This window comes from Furipterus horrens, unplaced genomic scaffold, assembly GCF_987537825.1.
Source record: "Furipterus horrens unplaced genomic scaffold, mFurHor1.1.pri manual_scaffold_1, whole genome shotgun sequence".
Classification (NCBI taxonomy): Eukaryota; Metazoa; Chordata; class Mammalia; order Chiroptera; family Furipteridae; genus Furipterus; species Furipterus horrens.
The window spans coordinates 39,112,656-39,127,230 of NW_028327171.1; the positions used below are offsets into that span (position 1 = coordinate 39,112,656).

Sequence of the window (14,575 nt, forward strand, 5' to 3'; positions counted from 1 at the left end):
ACGTTTGCACCATAATTTGTTTTTTACACCACAAAAGGAGGCACTTTCAGTATCTGTAAAAGGTGTTTAATCCTAAAATATACTTACTTACAGAATAATTAATTAAAACAGAATTCAACACACTCTAAGACCTATTAGGAAATTAAACATTATTATTTCTAAAAGTCATTTGAAAGTCAATGATGGTACCTGATCAACAACAGGAAATGGGGAATGGAACAAATATAAGATCTTATGGGATTTCCTACATGGAGAAAAAAAAAAAAAGATTTCCTTTATGATGTTTAAGAGTGACAGCTGCTCTTTATTCTATTTTAACAGTGAATATTCTACTCATTCAAGTTTTCCTTTCTATTTTTCCTTATGGTACGTTTATTATCTATACAACAATGATATATAATGAATACCACAGAAAACCTACTGGAATCAGCCGAACTTCAGAAATAGGTTCTCAGAAAAAAGGAAAAGGAAAAATGAGCAAGAACCTCAAATATAAAACTTCATGGGCTGTGGAACCTGGTCTCCTACAATCATGTTACTGCTCAAATTAGAGGCAATCTGATTGTTTGCTGGAGCAGCATCGTGGCACATCAGCAGGCAATGATGATGTTGAGAACAGCAGCAAAAATAAACAACTCTATGTTCATAAAGAACCCAAGTCTACAAAATGGATACCTTCCAGATAAAGTTGATGTTTAAAAAGACCCAAGACATCAGGATAATAAAGCTCTGTATTTATAATCTTTCATATGTCCTATTGTGGCTATTATGCTTAAGTAAAATAGCTAAAAATTAAAAACAAAAACAAAAGAACAGTTGCCATAAAAATGTAGCTGTCTATTTTGGCAGCTATACTGCAGAACTTCTTGACTATCTTTTAATCAGCTGGGGAAAAAAGTCAATAACTGAATGCAAATGAATAAATTGTATCAAAATACAAAAGTACTACCAATAATCACCTCTGACTTTCAGATTTAAATTCAGTGCAATTGACAAATGCATCACTAAAGGAAAATGCAGCTTAAACATACTCAAAACATTTGTGTCTATTCCTGGGAGCACATTTAAAAATTATTGCACAGATTTTTTATTTTTTTCTTTAAAACAACAACAGAGGTCAACCACAGATGTGGACCTCCAGCAATAAAAGCAGGATTTCAAGTGCCAGATACTCAGCATATTAGGTTTCCTACGTAAGTCACAGGGTAATAGTTGTAAATATCTATAATGTGATCCAAAACCCTAAAAACAGCTGGCACAAAACCATCATGAATGACTGCCTCTTGGGATGTAAAGTTTTAAAACATTATTACAGTATCCTAGTCCCCACTAACAATAACTGGGGTACATATAACAATGTATTATGGAATTAAGTGTATTTATTTTCTTTTAACAATAGCAAATGCTATCCTACCTTAGGAAAAACTAAGACTTGCTTCAATCAAAGCTCTTTTGTAAAAACAGCAAAACAACAAATGCTGAAAATCAAAGCTGCATTTCTTGGACTAAACCAGTTTCTACTTAAAACATAGGTTAAAATTTTAGTAGTAAAGGTATCAAAATAATTAGTGATGGGAATAGTGTTATAAATTTGTTAAGCTTGGTAATAAGCAATTCCTTAATTAAAATCTTTGAGATATACATCTGACAATTATTTCCTTCAAAACTGACATTTCTGGATTCTTAACCCTGACAAACCCTGTTAGTCACACATACAAACAGTCCCACACTATCATTTATAAATTCTGTAAATTTTTGCTTTTAGTTGCATGAGCACAAGAGGAGGTTTGATCTGATATCTATATCCTTAAGAAACTACATGATATCATAAACAAGAGTAAAAGACATGATATAGTAGTGATTACTGGAAAAAAAAATAGCAGCTTAAATCTATCTCTATTTGAAAAAATGTAGTCACACAAGTACCACAAATGCAGACTCAGAGCAGCAGGGAGGTTAGTGCAATTACACTTAAAAAAAGAAATCTGAATCACTGCTATTTAAAAACACCTTGAAGCAAGTCTTTTGTTTTAAAGATTGTTTTTAAACTAAGGTAGCTAACATTTTGCCATGTAATGGCAGTGTTATATGCCGTTATCTTGCTTTGTATAAAAAAATAATAATTGAGAGATTTTTAATACTGGAGTTTGGTTACATTACATATTTAAGCTTCTACACAGAATGATGGACACTTTGAGAAGCTAATCCTTATCCAGAAACATTTTAATCTCTTAATAAACAAAGCAAAACAAACATATAAACAAACAACAAAAAACCCAACCCTACTTTGCTCCTCTTCACAATAGTGCACATTTTAACCATAATTTAGTTATGGCTACAAAACATCAGAAGATTTTTTTATGCATCTTCTCTATGGTATTTTTTTAAAAAATTTGTGCCCTTCTAGTCTTTCATTGGCAGAAATATGTCCCCCAAAAGAAACTACTGTATTTAAGCCACATCACAAAAAAAAAGAAAAAAAAAAAAAAAAAAAAAAAAGAAACCCACAAAACAAAACAAACAAAAAACAGAGCATAATACCCTTTTACTGATGTGTCTTACAGATTGACATGACCAAAGTCATGTATTTTCATTTAATTTCGAATTTCCCCTTCCACAACATGCACCAATTGAATATATGCTCTGGGAGCCATAAAATGTACCAAACATTTATCTTTTCAAAAGAATGCATTAAAATATTTTAAAGAATTTTTTGTTTAAAAGGTGAAAAAAATATAAACAAGAAATTGATTCACTCCCTTACTTCATGCATCCATAAACTAAACCAAAAACAAAGTTTAAAAGCAAGGACAAACTACTGCTGCAGGTTTTTGTTAAGTCCATTTTCTTTGTACATACTCTCAACTGCTCAACTACTAAAGGGAAAAAAAGAATATAATCCATGGTGTCTGCTGATTCAAAGGGGAGAAACAAGGCTGTCATTAGTATCCAAAACCGGTACATGGACGGGCCGCTTTTATAATGCATATTTCTTTCTTCTGTTTTTCATATCCAAAACTTCTAAATGCTATTTTAGGGGCACAGCAGATTAGATTCCAGCACTTGGTGAACAGAATTCACAAGCTGTGACAAAATTCTGTCCTCTTCAGGGTGCAATTTTGTTTATATACACTGTATGTATATATTTCTTTTAGATTTGGCTGCAGTGGACTGGCCATGGTTCAAGTGGGACTATAGCAGTCATGGGTCAGGGACAGTCATTTTGGCTATGTACACATTCATAGTCGGTCCATGGCTTCCAACTAGTAGCGCTATTTTCGAAGGTCTAATACACAAACCTGTAAGAAATTTAAAAAAACAACCAGTGTGTTAAGAATTTCATTGTACATTTTTAGCTTAACTTTTCTATAGTACAGTTAGGAATCTATTCTTGGTGCCAAGTTCATGAAACTGGTAAAGCAACAGTAATCAGGGCAATGGGCACTTAACAGAAACCAGATAAGTCGTTTAAGTAGCTGGAGGAAACAACACTACAGAGGAAGAACCATGGCTAAAATTTTGAATACTTACTCTCTGTTAACTAAGAAATAGAAAAAATATGCTCAAATTAGACCACATCCAATCTGTTGGGTCTTAACAAAAGCCGCTACAGATTATATTAAACTACGGCTTCAGTAAATAGCTAATGGCTACGCCCTTTCCATCTTCCCTTCGCTTTTAGAGCTTCAGAAGCCATGACTGGCATTTCTGTCAAGATTTCGCCAGCCTCATCCTGAAGTCTCTAAGGATCACACATTCCTCAGATGCAGAACTCAATGGCCTCTGTTCCCCCTTCCCTGGGCCACCAACACTCTTCTATAGGGAAGGGAAAGTAGAAACAGGCATTGAAATTTCAAATCTCTCCGAGTAGTATTCTGCTATATTTACTTTCACTAGTAAATGTTTACTTTAAAAATAACCATCCACTTCTTGAATATGAAAACACTCTTTTGGCAAAGGGAGCCTAAATTCTGTTTACATTATTTGAATGAAATGAACATGAAAAGTATGCAGCCTTCAGTTAAAAAAAATCAATATCCTATCATAAAATTTATTTTGAAAAGAACACGAAGCCACATTTATTTACTATGTTTACACACACACATACACACACCTATCCCCCTCTTTGGAAACACTATTATACTTACTGAACCATCTGATGCACTGGCTCCAACCTTGTCTCCTGCTGCATTCCAGCAAACTTCAAAAATTCCACCTGTTCCCCTATAGCTGTGAACTAGAGCACCTGTCTAGAAAAGTGAAAAACAGAATTTTATAAATATTAACATATTGAGGTAAGACTATTTAAGGCTTTATTTCTAGCAATCAAAGGTTTTTTAGCTTCAACTCCAAAATAAATACAAGTTCTAATACTAGAAATGTGACTTGATTATCCTTTTATAAAAAGATAACACCAGCCTGATCTCAACAGATCATTCACACATACACGTTCAGTTTCTCCAGTACTGATAACCATTCTTAGCTAAAGTACCTTTGGCCTCTTTGACACAGTTAACAATGGCTAGAAGTAAACATTCAATGTATGACTTGAAATAAATTTTGATGAAGTTATTGAAAGATGCATGAGTTTGGTCAACATGTAAGGAAACAAAATTAAGTTAAACTTTCGTCAAACATCCTAAAGAGGAAGTACAATAAACTAGTAAAGGTTTCAGTGTGAGTGAGTCTACTAGGTATTCCATATGAAACTGAGTAGCCTCCTAAGCTAGAGGAGTTATAAAAGAAGCTAAAAGAATATACATATATTATCCTTAAAAAATAATATAAAAATTTCTTAAAAATGTAACTAGGAACACTAGCAATTTCATCATCAATTTAGCTGAATCACAAGTATAACTAAATTATTTCATTCCTTCAGCAACAAAACCAGAATCATCAACTGTCACTGATTAATTAAAACTCAGTACAAAAGTGTATTTCCTAAGAAACTAGCCATCAAGCAGGGCAAAGGTCAGAGGTTCTGCTGTGAGAAACTGGAAAACAATAAAGAATATCCTTCTGGTGTTGGGCCTTGACAAACCAGGAAAGTATCTGTCAGCTTTAAAGTAACCTAACAGGTCTAACTGGAGGTGGCAGACCTACCTAAAATCCACATGTCAGCCTAACATGTACCTTGTAAATATCTCCCCAGACAGCCAGCACTAAGTATATCACTAAGGTGAGAGACTGTTTTCCTTTTCGAAGTCAGTCTGGAAATACTGCAGAAACCACAGATGCCCTGCCACAGCTCATCACACTAGGAAGGCTTTACTGTCCCCCGTCCCTCTACCTAAAATTTCTAACAATTTAACAGATTAATGAAAGAATGTGAATACAGTACGTCTTGAGTTATCTACAAGTAATTAGGAAATAAAGGAGTGGCACCAACAAAATCTAAAATCTGCTGATACACAGAAAGCAAAACCTATAGGATGGTCAACTTGGGGGTTTAAGAAAACAGTACTGTAATTTTCTTTCAAAAGTACTTACCAACTTCTAAGTTTGAATTAAGCTCTAACTGAACCAAAATAGTGTGGTCAACAAGCCAGAACAATGGCACCATCAAAGGCTAATGGGATATCAGTATCTGCTCAAATCTGTATGTATACCCAGGTTCAGTAATTTACCTGTCATATCCTCCAAGTAATAAAAGAAAAAACTACATGTATGTATGATAAAAGGATAATGACTGTTTCCTACACTAAAAACTCACTAGATGCATTTTGCTATTTTCAAATTTAAAAAAAGTAAGAGCCTGTATAAAAGACTCATGGACATGGACAACGGGGAGGGATATGATTGCGGGAGAGGGGGTGGGTTGGGTGGGGGAGTGAAATTAGGGGAAAAGGGGACAACTGTAATTGAAAAACCAAAAAAAAATAAATAAATAAAAATAAAAATAAAAAAAAAGTAAAATGATATTTTTAGGACATAACAGTGATATAGCAAAACAGTATGGATAGCTGCTCAAATGTCCTTAAAAACCAATCAGTCTCTTCCATTAGAACTCTAAAGTCCTATGCCCAAATTTCATTTGAATTGATTTTCTCAAAATGAAGTAAATGAGCAACTGAAAAGGTGAACAACAGATTATCTATATTGTATCTAAAAAGCTGCTCTTCAATCACAACAGAAGGATTAATGTGAAAGGAAAGCCAAGGAGAAATATAAATGATTGGACTAAGAAAGTACAGCAATATGCAAAAAACATAATGTTTCAAACATGAGCAAAAACTAGTAAGTAAAAAGATGCTATTCATGGTTAACAATAAAAATACATAAAACACATCAGAATAAATTTTTAAAAAGGAAGTTCTTTATAAAGAAATTTTAAAACCTTACTGAAGGGGAAATAAGACTTAATTAGGGGGACTTAGAAAGTTAGTTACTAAAACTATGCTAATATACAAGTATATAAATGGCATACAAGAGCATCTATGAACAAAGCACACAATAACTCAGTACTTGGAAAAAGTGGCATTATGAAACATTAAAAGTACAATAAATGGTGCTGAGACAACTGATTATAAATACAGGAAGATAAAATTAGATCTCTATCTCACACCATATATAAAACCCAGTCCCACCCTGGCCAGTATGGCTCAGCTGGTTGGAGTGTTGTCCCATAAACCAAGGGGGTTGTGGGTTCCAGTCCTGGTCAGGGCACACGCCTGGGTTGCAGATTTGGTCCCCAGTCAGAGTGCACATGAAAGGCAATCCATCGATGTTTCTCTTCCTCCCTCTCCCCCCTCTAAAAGCAATAAGCATGTCCTCAGGTGAGGATCAAAAAAACACACAAAAAACAACTGCAAGGGAATTGAAAATATAAATGAAAAAGTAAAATAGTGAAAATATTAAATGAATCATATTGCTTTTACTTACACACACATACACACACACACACACCCCTTCAAGAAGAACAAAAAAGAAACTTATAAAAATAGTTGCTTGTAGCAGATAAGGACAAAGAAATAGGAGCAGGGGCTCTTAGTGTACATCTTCTATATGTTTTTAATTTGGGGGTGAAGGGGCTATCTGAATGAATAACTTCACCAAAAATAATGCCTGAAAATAATGATTTATGCAAAATAGACCGAATGCAATGGTTAGCGAGACAGAGAAATAGCCAGCTGGGGTCTCTCTCCACACTGTGCCTCTCTCCTTCCTCAGAGAGTGAATAAAATCTTTACTCTCTGCACTTTCTTCTCTTTGTGAATTCTCCCAAAGCCGGAGTCACCAACCGGCCTAACACTGTGGTGGCCTGTACGGGGATGTGCTCTATTTCTCCCTCTCCTCCGATTCCTGAGACTTGTGGGCAGCAGAGCTCAACTCCAGCTAAGCCCCTAACCCTGTCTCCCTGAGGTTTGGAGAGAGGATTCTAATCCTTCTGTCTGTCAGGACCCTGCTAAAGCCTCCTCCTCACCCATCTTCCCCGCCAGCCATCATTCTCACCATGGGCAATACTTAACCCCCCCCAAGGACTCCCACTGGGACATCTACTTAGGAACTTGAAGGCTCTGGGACTCACTGAAATCAAGCCCAAGTGCTTGATTCTCTTTGCAACAGGCCTGGCCTCAACACAAATGGGTGACCAGGAAGTCTGGCTCATGGACGAATCTCTTAACTATAATACTGTACTCCAACTCGACCTTTACTGTCGCCATCTTGACCCCCTCCTTAGGTTTAGTTCTCCAGCAGGACTCCAGGCCTCCTCCTTCCAAGTATGCCTTTTCATTCAAATTTGCCGCACTCCCCGAGTTTCCCCCACCCCCTTGCTTGGCTCCACTATACCCAAGTGAAAACAAGGGTACAAAGAGGGAGAAAATCTCACCCATCTCCCAGACTGTAAAACATTCTATATTCTCCTCCTGGTGACCTAGGGGCTGCTAAATCCTGGAAAATATTGGGCCTGCTTCTCAATTCAGATAAATGTGCCATTTTAAACTCAAGCCGCTTTTCTGCCCCTTCACCTGATAATAGCAAAGTCCTTCTAAAAAAACTTGCTTTTCTTTCCCTACATTTTGAAATGCAAATAACTGGTCTTAAGAACTCTTGTCAAGGCCATCCTTTAAAATACAAATTTGGGAACTTCTGGTCAAGATAGCAGCATAGGCAGACATGGCTTGCCTCTGTACAACCACTTCGAAATTACAACTAAAATATAAAATCACTATCAGCCAGAATCATCAGAATTTGAGTTGAATGGAAGTCTGACAACTATGGAATTAAAGAAACCACATCCATCCAGACTGGTAGGAGGGGCGCAGATCCAGAATAGGCTGGTCCCTCACCCACGTGTGGGGGATAAAAATTCAAGAGGGATATCTCAGAAGCAAGGAGTCCCAGTCCCAAAACTGGCTCCCCCAGCCCAAGGCCAGGAAGGTAAGTCCCCACAACTTCCGTCTGCAAAAACCAGCAGGAACTGAGTTGGTGGAAGAAACTTCTGGAGTCCCAAAATGTTCCTCTTAAATAATCGACACATAGACTCACCTACGCAGATTCTCTCTCTCCCTCTGAATTCCAGCACCAGAGTACCAGCTTGAAAGGCACCAGTGGCATACTGGGATAAACTGCGGTGTCTTGCATCAAGGAAAAGTAGAGGACATTGTCCTTTTTCTGAGCCCTCCCCCAAGAGAGCCAGGCAACTTGGTGCCATATCTGAGACTAACCTGGCTAACACTGTGACCCACCTCGGAGATCCCTGGAGACTCCAACCCACCCAACTTATGGGCCCACCCAAGCTGCTTTTCCATAGGAATGGCTGGCCTTGGCTCATGCTTCACAACTTCCTAAATACTATCAAACAAGTAACAGATGGCCTCAGTGAGCTCCAGGCCCAGCACTAACAGCAGCCAACATAGATTCACAGCTTGGCTTTGCCTGGGAACCTCCAAGCCCAGCACATGTAGCAGCCATCTCAGATTGCTTTATAGCTCAGGCAGGGTGGCCCCAGGCAAAACATAGGTGGAGCTGATGCTGACCTGCACCACTGGGGAAACCTCAGGGCCAGAGCAACCAGTGAACAGCTACAGACCACACTGGGGCACCACCACCTGCCCTTACACAGATGATCCTCCACAGAGGGCAGAGGCTGGTGATAAGTGGTCACAGCCAATCCTTAGAGCTGAATGGCCTGAGTAAATCCTTCCCATTGATCTGCCAACAGCAACCAAGGCTCAACTATAAGAGTGTACTCAGCCTACAATAAGGGAATACATTGAATAACCAGTTTGGGTGATAGCGGAAACTGTGCCACTGAACCCTGAAGGGCACCTACTACATTAGGCCACGACATGGAATCAAAGCAGCTATACCCGATACACAGAAACAAACACAGGGAGGCTGCCAAAACAAGCAGACAAAGAAACATGGCCCAAATGAAAGAACACATCAAAACTCCAGAAAAAGAGCTAAACAAAATGGAAATAAGCAACCTATCAGATGCAGAGTTCACAACAACTGTTATTAGGATGTTCAAGAAACTTAGTAAGGACTTCAGCAGCATAAAAAAAGATCCAGTCAGAATCAAAGGATACACAAATTGAAATAAAAACAATTTACAGGAAACAACAGTAGAGTGGATGAAGCCAGGAATCAAATCAATGATTTGGAACATAAGAAAGAAAAAACAACCAATCAGAACAAGAAGAAAAAAAAAGAACTCCCCCAAAATGAGTATAGAAAAAGCAGCCTCTGGGACAACTTCAAGCATTCGCATTATAGAGGTGCCAGAAGAAGGGAAAGAGTAAGAAGTTGGAAATCTATTTGAAAAAAATAATGAAAGAAAAGTTCCCTAATTTGGTGAAGGTAATAGACATGCAAATCCAGGAAGCAAAGAGTCCTAAACAAGAGGGATACAAAGAGGCCCACTCCAAGACATAATATAATTAAAAATCTAAAGATTAAAGAGAATCTTAAGAGTAGTAAGAGAAAAAAAGCTAGTTACCCTACAGGGGAGTTCCCAGAAGACTGTCAGCCAATTTCTCAAAAGACACTTTGCAAGCTAAGAAGGAACTGGCAAGAAATATTCAAAGTCATAAAAAGCAGGGACTTACAGCCAAGATTGCTCTACCCAGCAAAGCTAGCACTTAGAATCAAAAGGCAGATAAAGAACATATCTGCCAGAAAAAAACAGAAAAAACTAAAGGAGTTCTTCATCACCAAACCATTATTATATGAAATGTTAAAGGGACTTAAGAAAAAGAAGATCAAAACTGTGAACTATCAAATTCCAATAAATACTTATCTATCAACAATTAAATCTAAAAACACACTAAGCAAACAAAAAGAAGAGAGACAGAATCATGGATATGGAGAGCCTTTTGATGGTTACCAGATGGGACAGGGGGCCGGGGGAATGGGTGAGGAGGTGAGAGGATTAAGAAGTATAAACAGGTAGTTATAGAATAGCCACGGGGATATAAAGTACAGTATAGGAAATGGAGTAGCTAAAGAACTTATACACACGACCCATGGACATGAACAATGGTGGGATGGACTGCCTGAAGGATTGGGGGATGCTGGGTGGAAGGGGGCAAAGGGAAAAACCAGGAAAACTTAACAGCATAATCAATAAAATATAATTAAAAAAATAAAAACAAAGAGAAATAGCCCACAATAACTTATTATGTGTGTTCTACCACAGTGTGGAGTTTGATCATGGGAAAGCTGGGGAGTCAAGTAACTACTATTAAAGAAACAGTATATGGAGAATAAAACCTAAGACTGAAAAAAAATTTTTTTTAATTAAAGCAATAGGATGTTTCTCCACTTTTAGGAAAGAATCTCTATAACACTGTCCCTAAAATGGTCATATAGCTTTAATTTTGTTTCATTGTGTTCAATCATAAAATCTTATCTTTTAATACATTTTTTTTTTTACTGATCAGGTATAGGTCCTTCAAAGGATAATTCTTTTAGAAAATAAATTACGTTAATTAATAAATGCATCCTAAACTACTTTATTTCTAAATTTTGGTCAATATTGTGACAATGTAATATAACAATATTTAACTTCAGTTGGTTTCAATCTTAGCTGTAAATTTAGAAAAAAGTATTCATTTAAAAACAAGAACTGAATTCATGTCACAAAAGAAATGACAACCAAAAAAGAAAAGAAAAAAATATGTAGAGGCTAATGCTTATTAAATATGAGAATACTTGATCATTTAAAATAACTCAGGGGGCCAAATATATGGCAATGATAGATGATTTGACTTTGGGTGGAGGACACACAATCAGTATGCAGATCATGTCTCACAGAAATGAATACCTGAAACCTACATGACCCTATGAATCAATGTCACCCCAATACATTTAATTGAAAAATAAAATAACTCAGCCTTCGCTGGTGTGGCTCAGTGGATTGAGTGCCGGCCTGCAAACCAAAGGTTGCTGGTTCAATTCCCAGTCAGGGCACATGCCTAGGTTGTGGGCTAGGTTCCCAGTTGGGGGCATGCAAGACACAACCACATATTGATGTTTCTTTCTCTCCCTCCCTTTTTCTCACCCTTCCCTTCTCCCTAAAACTAAGTAAAATCTTAAAAATAAAATAACTCAGACATACCTGTGTGTTCCAGATGTGTACACATTTGTCAAAAGAACCACTTGCCAGATACCTGCCATCAGGACTGAAAGCTACACTGTACACAGGTTCTTGGTGTTTTGTCAAAGTATGGATGCAAATTCCTCGGTCTACATCCCATAATCTAACAGTAGAGTCAAATGATGCACTGACAGGAAGAAAAAAATATAATTTTACAAATAATGAAATACGCTCAGGGCCACGCCCGATGTAGAATATTCAGCCGTTCCTAATAGCTAGCCACAAATTCCTCCTGCGAAGGGGACTGGACTGTTAGGAAGAAAGTGTTCTGGAAACAAATCTCCATGTGAGAAAAGGCAGCTTCAGGGCATCCCCAAGTTCCTGAATTGGAAAACATAAATGAGCTAATTCACTGTGTTCCTTTGCTATGCAAATAATTCCTTTACATTGATCCATGGTTTTGAACACTGTATTGACTGCATTTTTAACTTTATAGCTTTTTATTAATACTAAAGAAATCTTATTGAACTGTGCCCTCAATTACTTGGGTAATCATCAGCAAATATTTCATATCTCCAGATCAAAAAAAATCCATTTTGACTTGAAATAATAAAACTCCATTTAAAAGCCCATTAAAAAAATATTCGTTGCAGGATGGATACATTCCTCACTTCATGTAATCTTCCCTGATTTTCTGTCACACTTATTAGACTTATAAAAGGAAACGTAAAACATAAGTATTACCTTGCTAACATTAGGTTGGCATTTGGATTATTTGTCCCTGGCCCTGTTGGACTCCACTTGATAGTATAAATTTCTTTATTATGTGCTTGCAAATCATGGACACAATTGTCTTGTTTCATACTCCATATCTAAAGGAAAAAAATTTTTACATAATAATTTTCCATACAAAAGGTACACTTAAAATACAATCTTGCCAATTCAAAATGTAAGTGGTATAACCAAAACAATCTTTATAGAGATCAAGAGAGCATTTAGAAATTAAAATGCAGAATTTTTAATATTTATTTCTTTTTAAAATGACAGTCCTTTACAAATATTCACTGTTGTGCAGCTTCCAGACTGAATAAACTGTACTTCTAAGATTACTTTTGATAGCTTCAGATGGTATAAACTGTAACATTCAACAAGCTCCTTGGATAATGTTTCTAAAATGTTTAAGGCATTAGTTTTTATCATGTCCTTAAATAAGAGATCAAAATTATAAATTGCTCTTAGAATTTAAAAACAGAAAATTTTTTGGAAGAGAAAATAGATCGGCAGCTTACAAATAATACAACATGATTCATGCTGAAAACAAAGCACAGGCAACACCAGCGAAAAGAAGCCGAGTGGGACTACACAGAATTAAAGAGTTCTGCACAGCAATGGACAAAACCAGTAAAGTAAAATAAAAAGGATACCTACAAAATGGGAGGAAATATTTACAAATCATATACCCAATAAAGGGTTAATTTCCATGAAAATATAAGGAACAACTCCTACAACTCAAGAGCAAAAAACTTACATTGCTAGAAAAGCATTTTTACTAGTAAGGAAGCTCAGGCTTGAGAAAGACTATCTAACTAAAGACACAGCAGGTATTTAAGGAAAATAATCTACCAGGTTACCAAGGTCACATTTAGTCTGTTCATGGAAGGAGGAAAAGCAGTTTTCCCTAACGATTATGTCAACTGTGAAGGTCATCATGTCTGTGGTCACTGGCATTGCAAAGTCAAGAATAAAATTATTTTCAGTAGTTAGTATATTGAAGGAAAGGGCTTCATTAATTTTGAGATTAGTAGTAGGTTGTTCTTTATATCAATTTTTTTCCCTCTAACTGTGGTATATGATGTACATAGGTGTTAGTTTTGCTTTTAGTCACACAATAAGAAAAATGTAAATTCATGCTGAGATGTGGATGCTGGCATGTCAATTAGGCTCACCCACCAATTAAGTAATTCTCTACTTTATCAGTTTCCAAGCAAGGGTGACACATAACACCACAGCAAATTCAAATCTATACAATTCTTATCTCAGTCAAATTCATGAATGCTACAGAGATGTATGTTACTTGTTACTCAAATCTTCCTATGTGCAAATACACTTATTGCACCAATATATGACTTTCTAATAGTGAGGACAAATTATAACGGCACGTTCCTAGGTATCATAATTCCCATAATGCAGCCATCCTTTTCAATGGAATTTATTTGCCGTACCAAACACTTGAAATACTTCATAAAAGAAAACATAAAAAGCAACATTTAAGCATTCAATGAACTTTAAGAGAGATTTTACACAGTGTTCAAAAGGCCTGAGCAGTGACACTATATGACGTCTCCACCCCTTTTCTCCCCATTATCCAAATTACCTTCAAAGTCATGTCATCAGAACAGGAGGCCAGGAGATTGCCAGTTGGGTCCCATTTGATAGCATTTACTTCATTCTAAAAATAATAGTAAACATTCATATTTTCATTTTATAAACTGGGCTGCTCTATTTCAAAGCCACTCTGAAATGTTACTTATTCTTCATAATCACTTTAAAGGCAGAAAAGAAATGTTTCTCACCGTGTGTCCCTGGAATGTTTTAATAGGTCTGTCTTGTCCTAATTTACAGACATGAATGCACATATCTGTACTACAAGAAGCAAAGGTGTTGTTGCTCTGCCAGTCGACATCCAATGCTGGTGCTGAAAAGGAAAAAAAGGCTAGGTTTGCATTCTCATTCCACAGGTACTGAAACCTAGGAGCCTTAGTTTAAACCATGGTTGGACATGATGTATGCTAACAGAAACACAGAAGTTTATACTTTTTAAAATAGAATTTTTTAAACTTATAGCGAAGTATCAAAAATATTAATAAATTTCAGTTTGCTTGCCTCTAGGTCAGACACAGCCTAATAGGAAGTACACTTGCCTGGTAATGAGGAGATTAGTCTCTGACAGCATGCTCTGTGAATTACTAGCACTGGATTTTTGGTTTCTCATTAGTAAATAATAAAATTAAACATGATGCTATACTTTCT

At 36.5% G+C, this 14,575-nt stretch overlaps 1 protein-coding gene across 5 annotated transcripts in view; it reads right to left on the reverse strand.

Moving 5' to 3' along the window:
• Positions 1 to 2,556: 2,556 nt before the first annotated feature.
• TBL1XR1 (TBL1X/Y related 1) overlaps positions 2,557 to 14,575 on the reverse strand; it is a 139,434-nt gene continuing 127,415 nt past the window's right edge. For all 5 annotated transcript variants that reach the window (XM_090274051.1, XM_090274073.1, XM_090274066.1 and 2 more), the window contains 6 exons: positions 14,119 to 14,240; positions 13,920 to 13,994; positions 12,290 to 12,417; positions 11,567 to 11,732; positions 4,149 to 4,250; positions 2,557 to 3,299 (listed from right to left, as the gene is read on the reverse strand). In XM_090274051.1, coding sequence (XP_090130177.1) covers positions 3,273 to 3,299; positions 4,149 to 4,250; positions 11,567 to 11,732; positions 12,290 to 12,417; positions 13,920 to 13,994; positions 14,119 to 14,240 — 620 coding nt within the window. In that variant the 3' untranslated portion in view covers positions 2,557 to 3,272. The remainder of the gene's footprint in view (positions 3,300 to 4,148; positions 4,251 to 11,566; positions 11,733 to 12,289; positions 12,418 to 13,919; positions 13,995 to 14,118; positions 14,241 to 14,575) is intronic.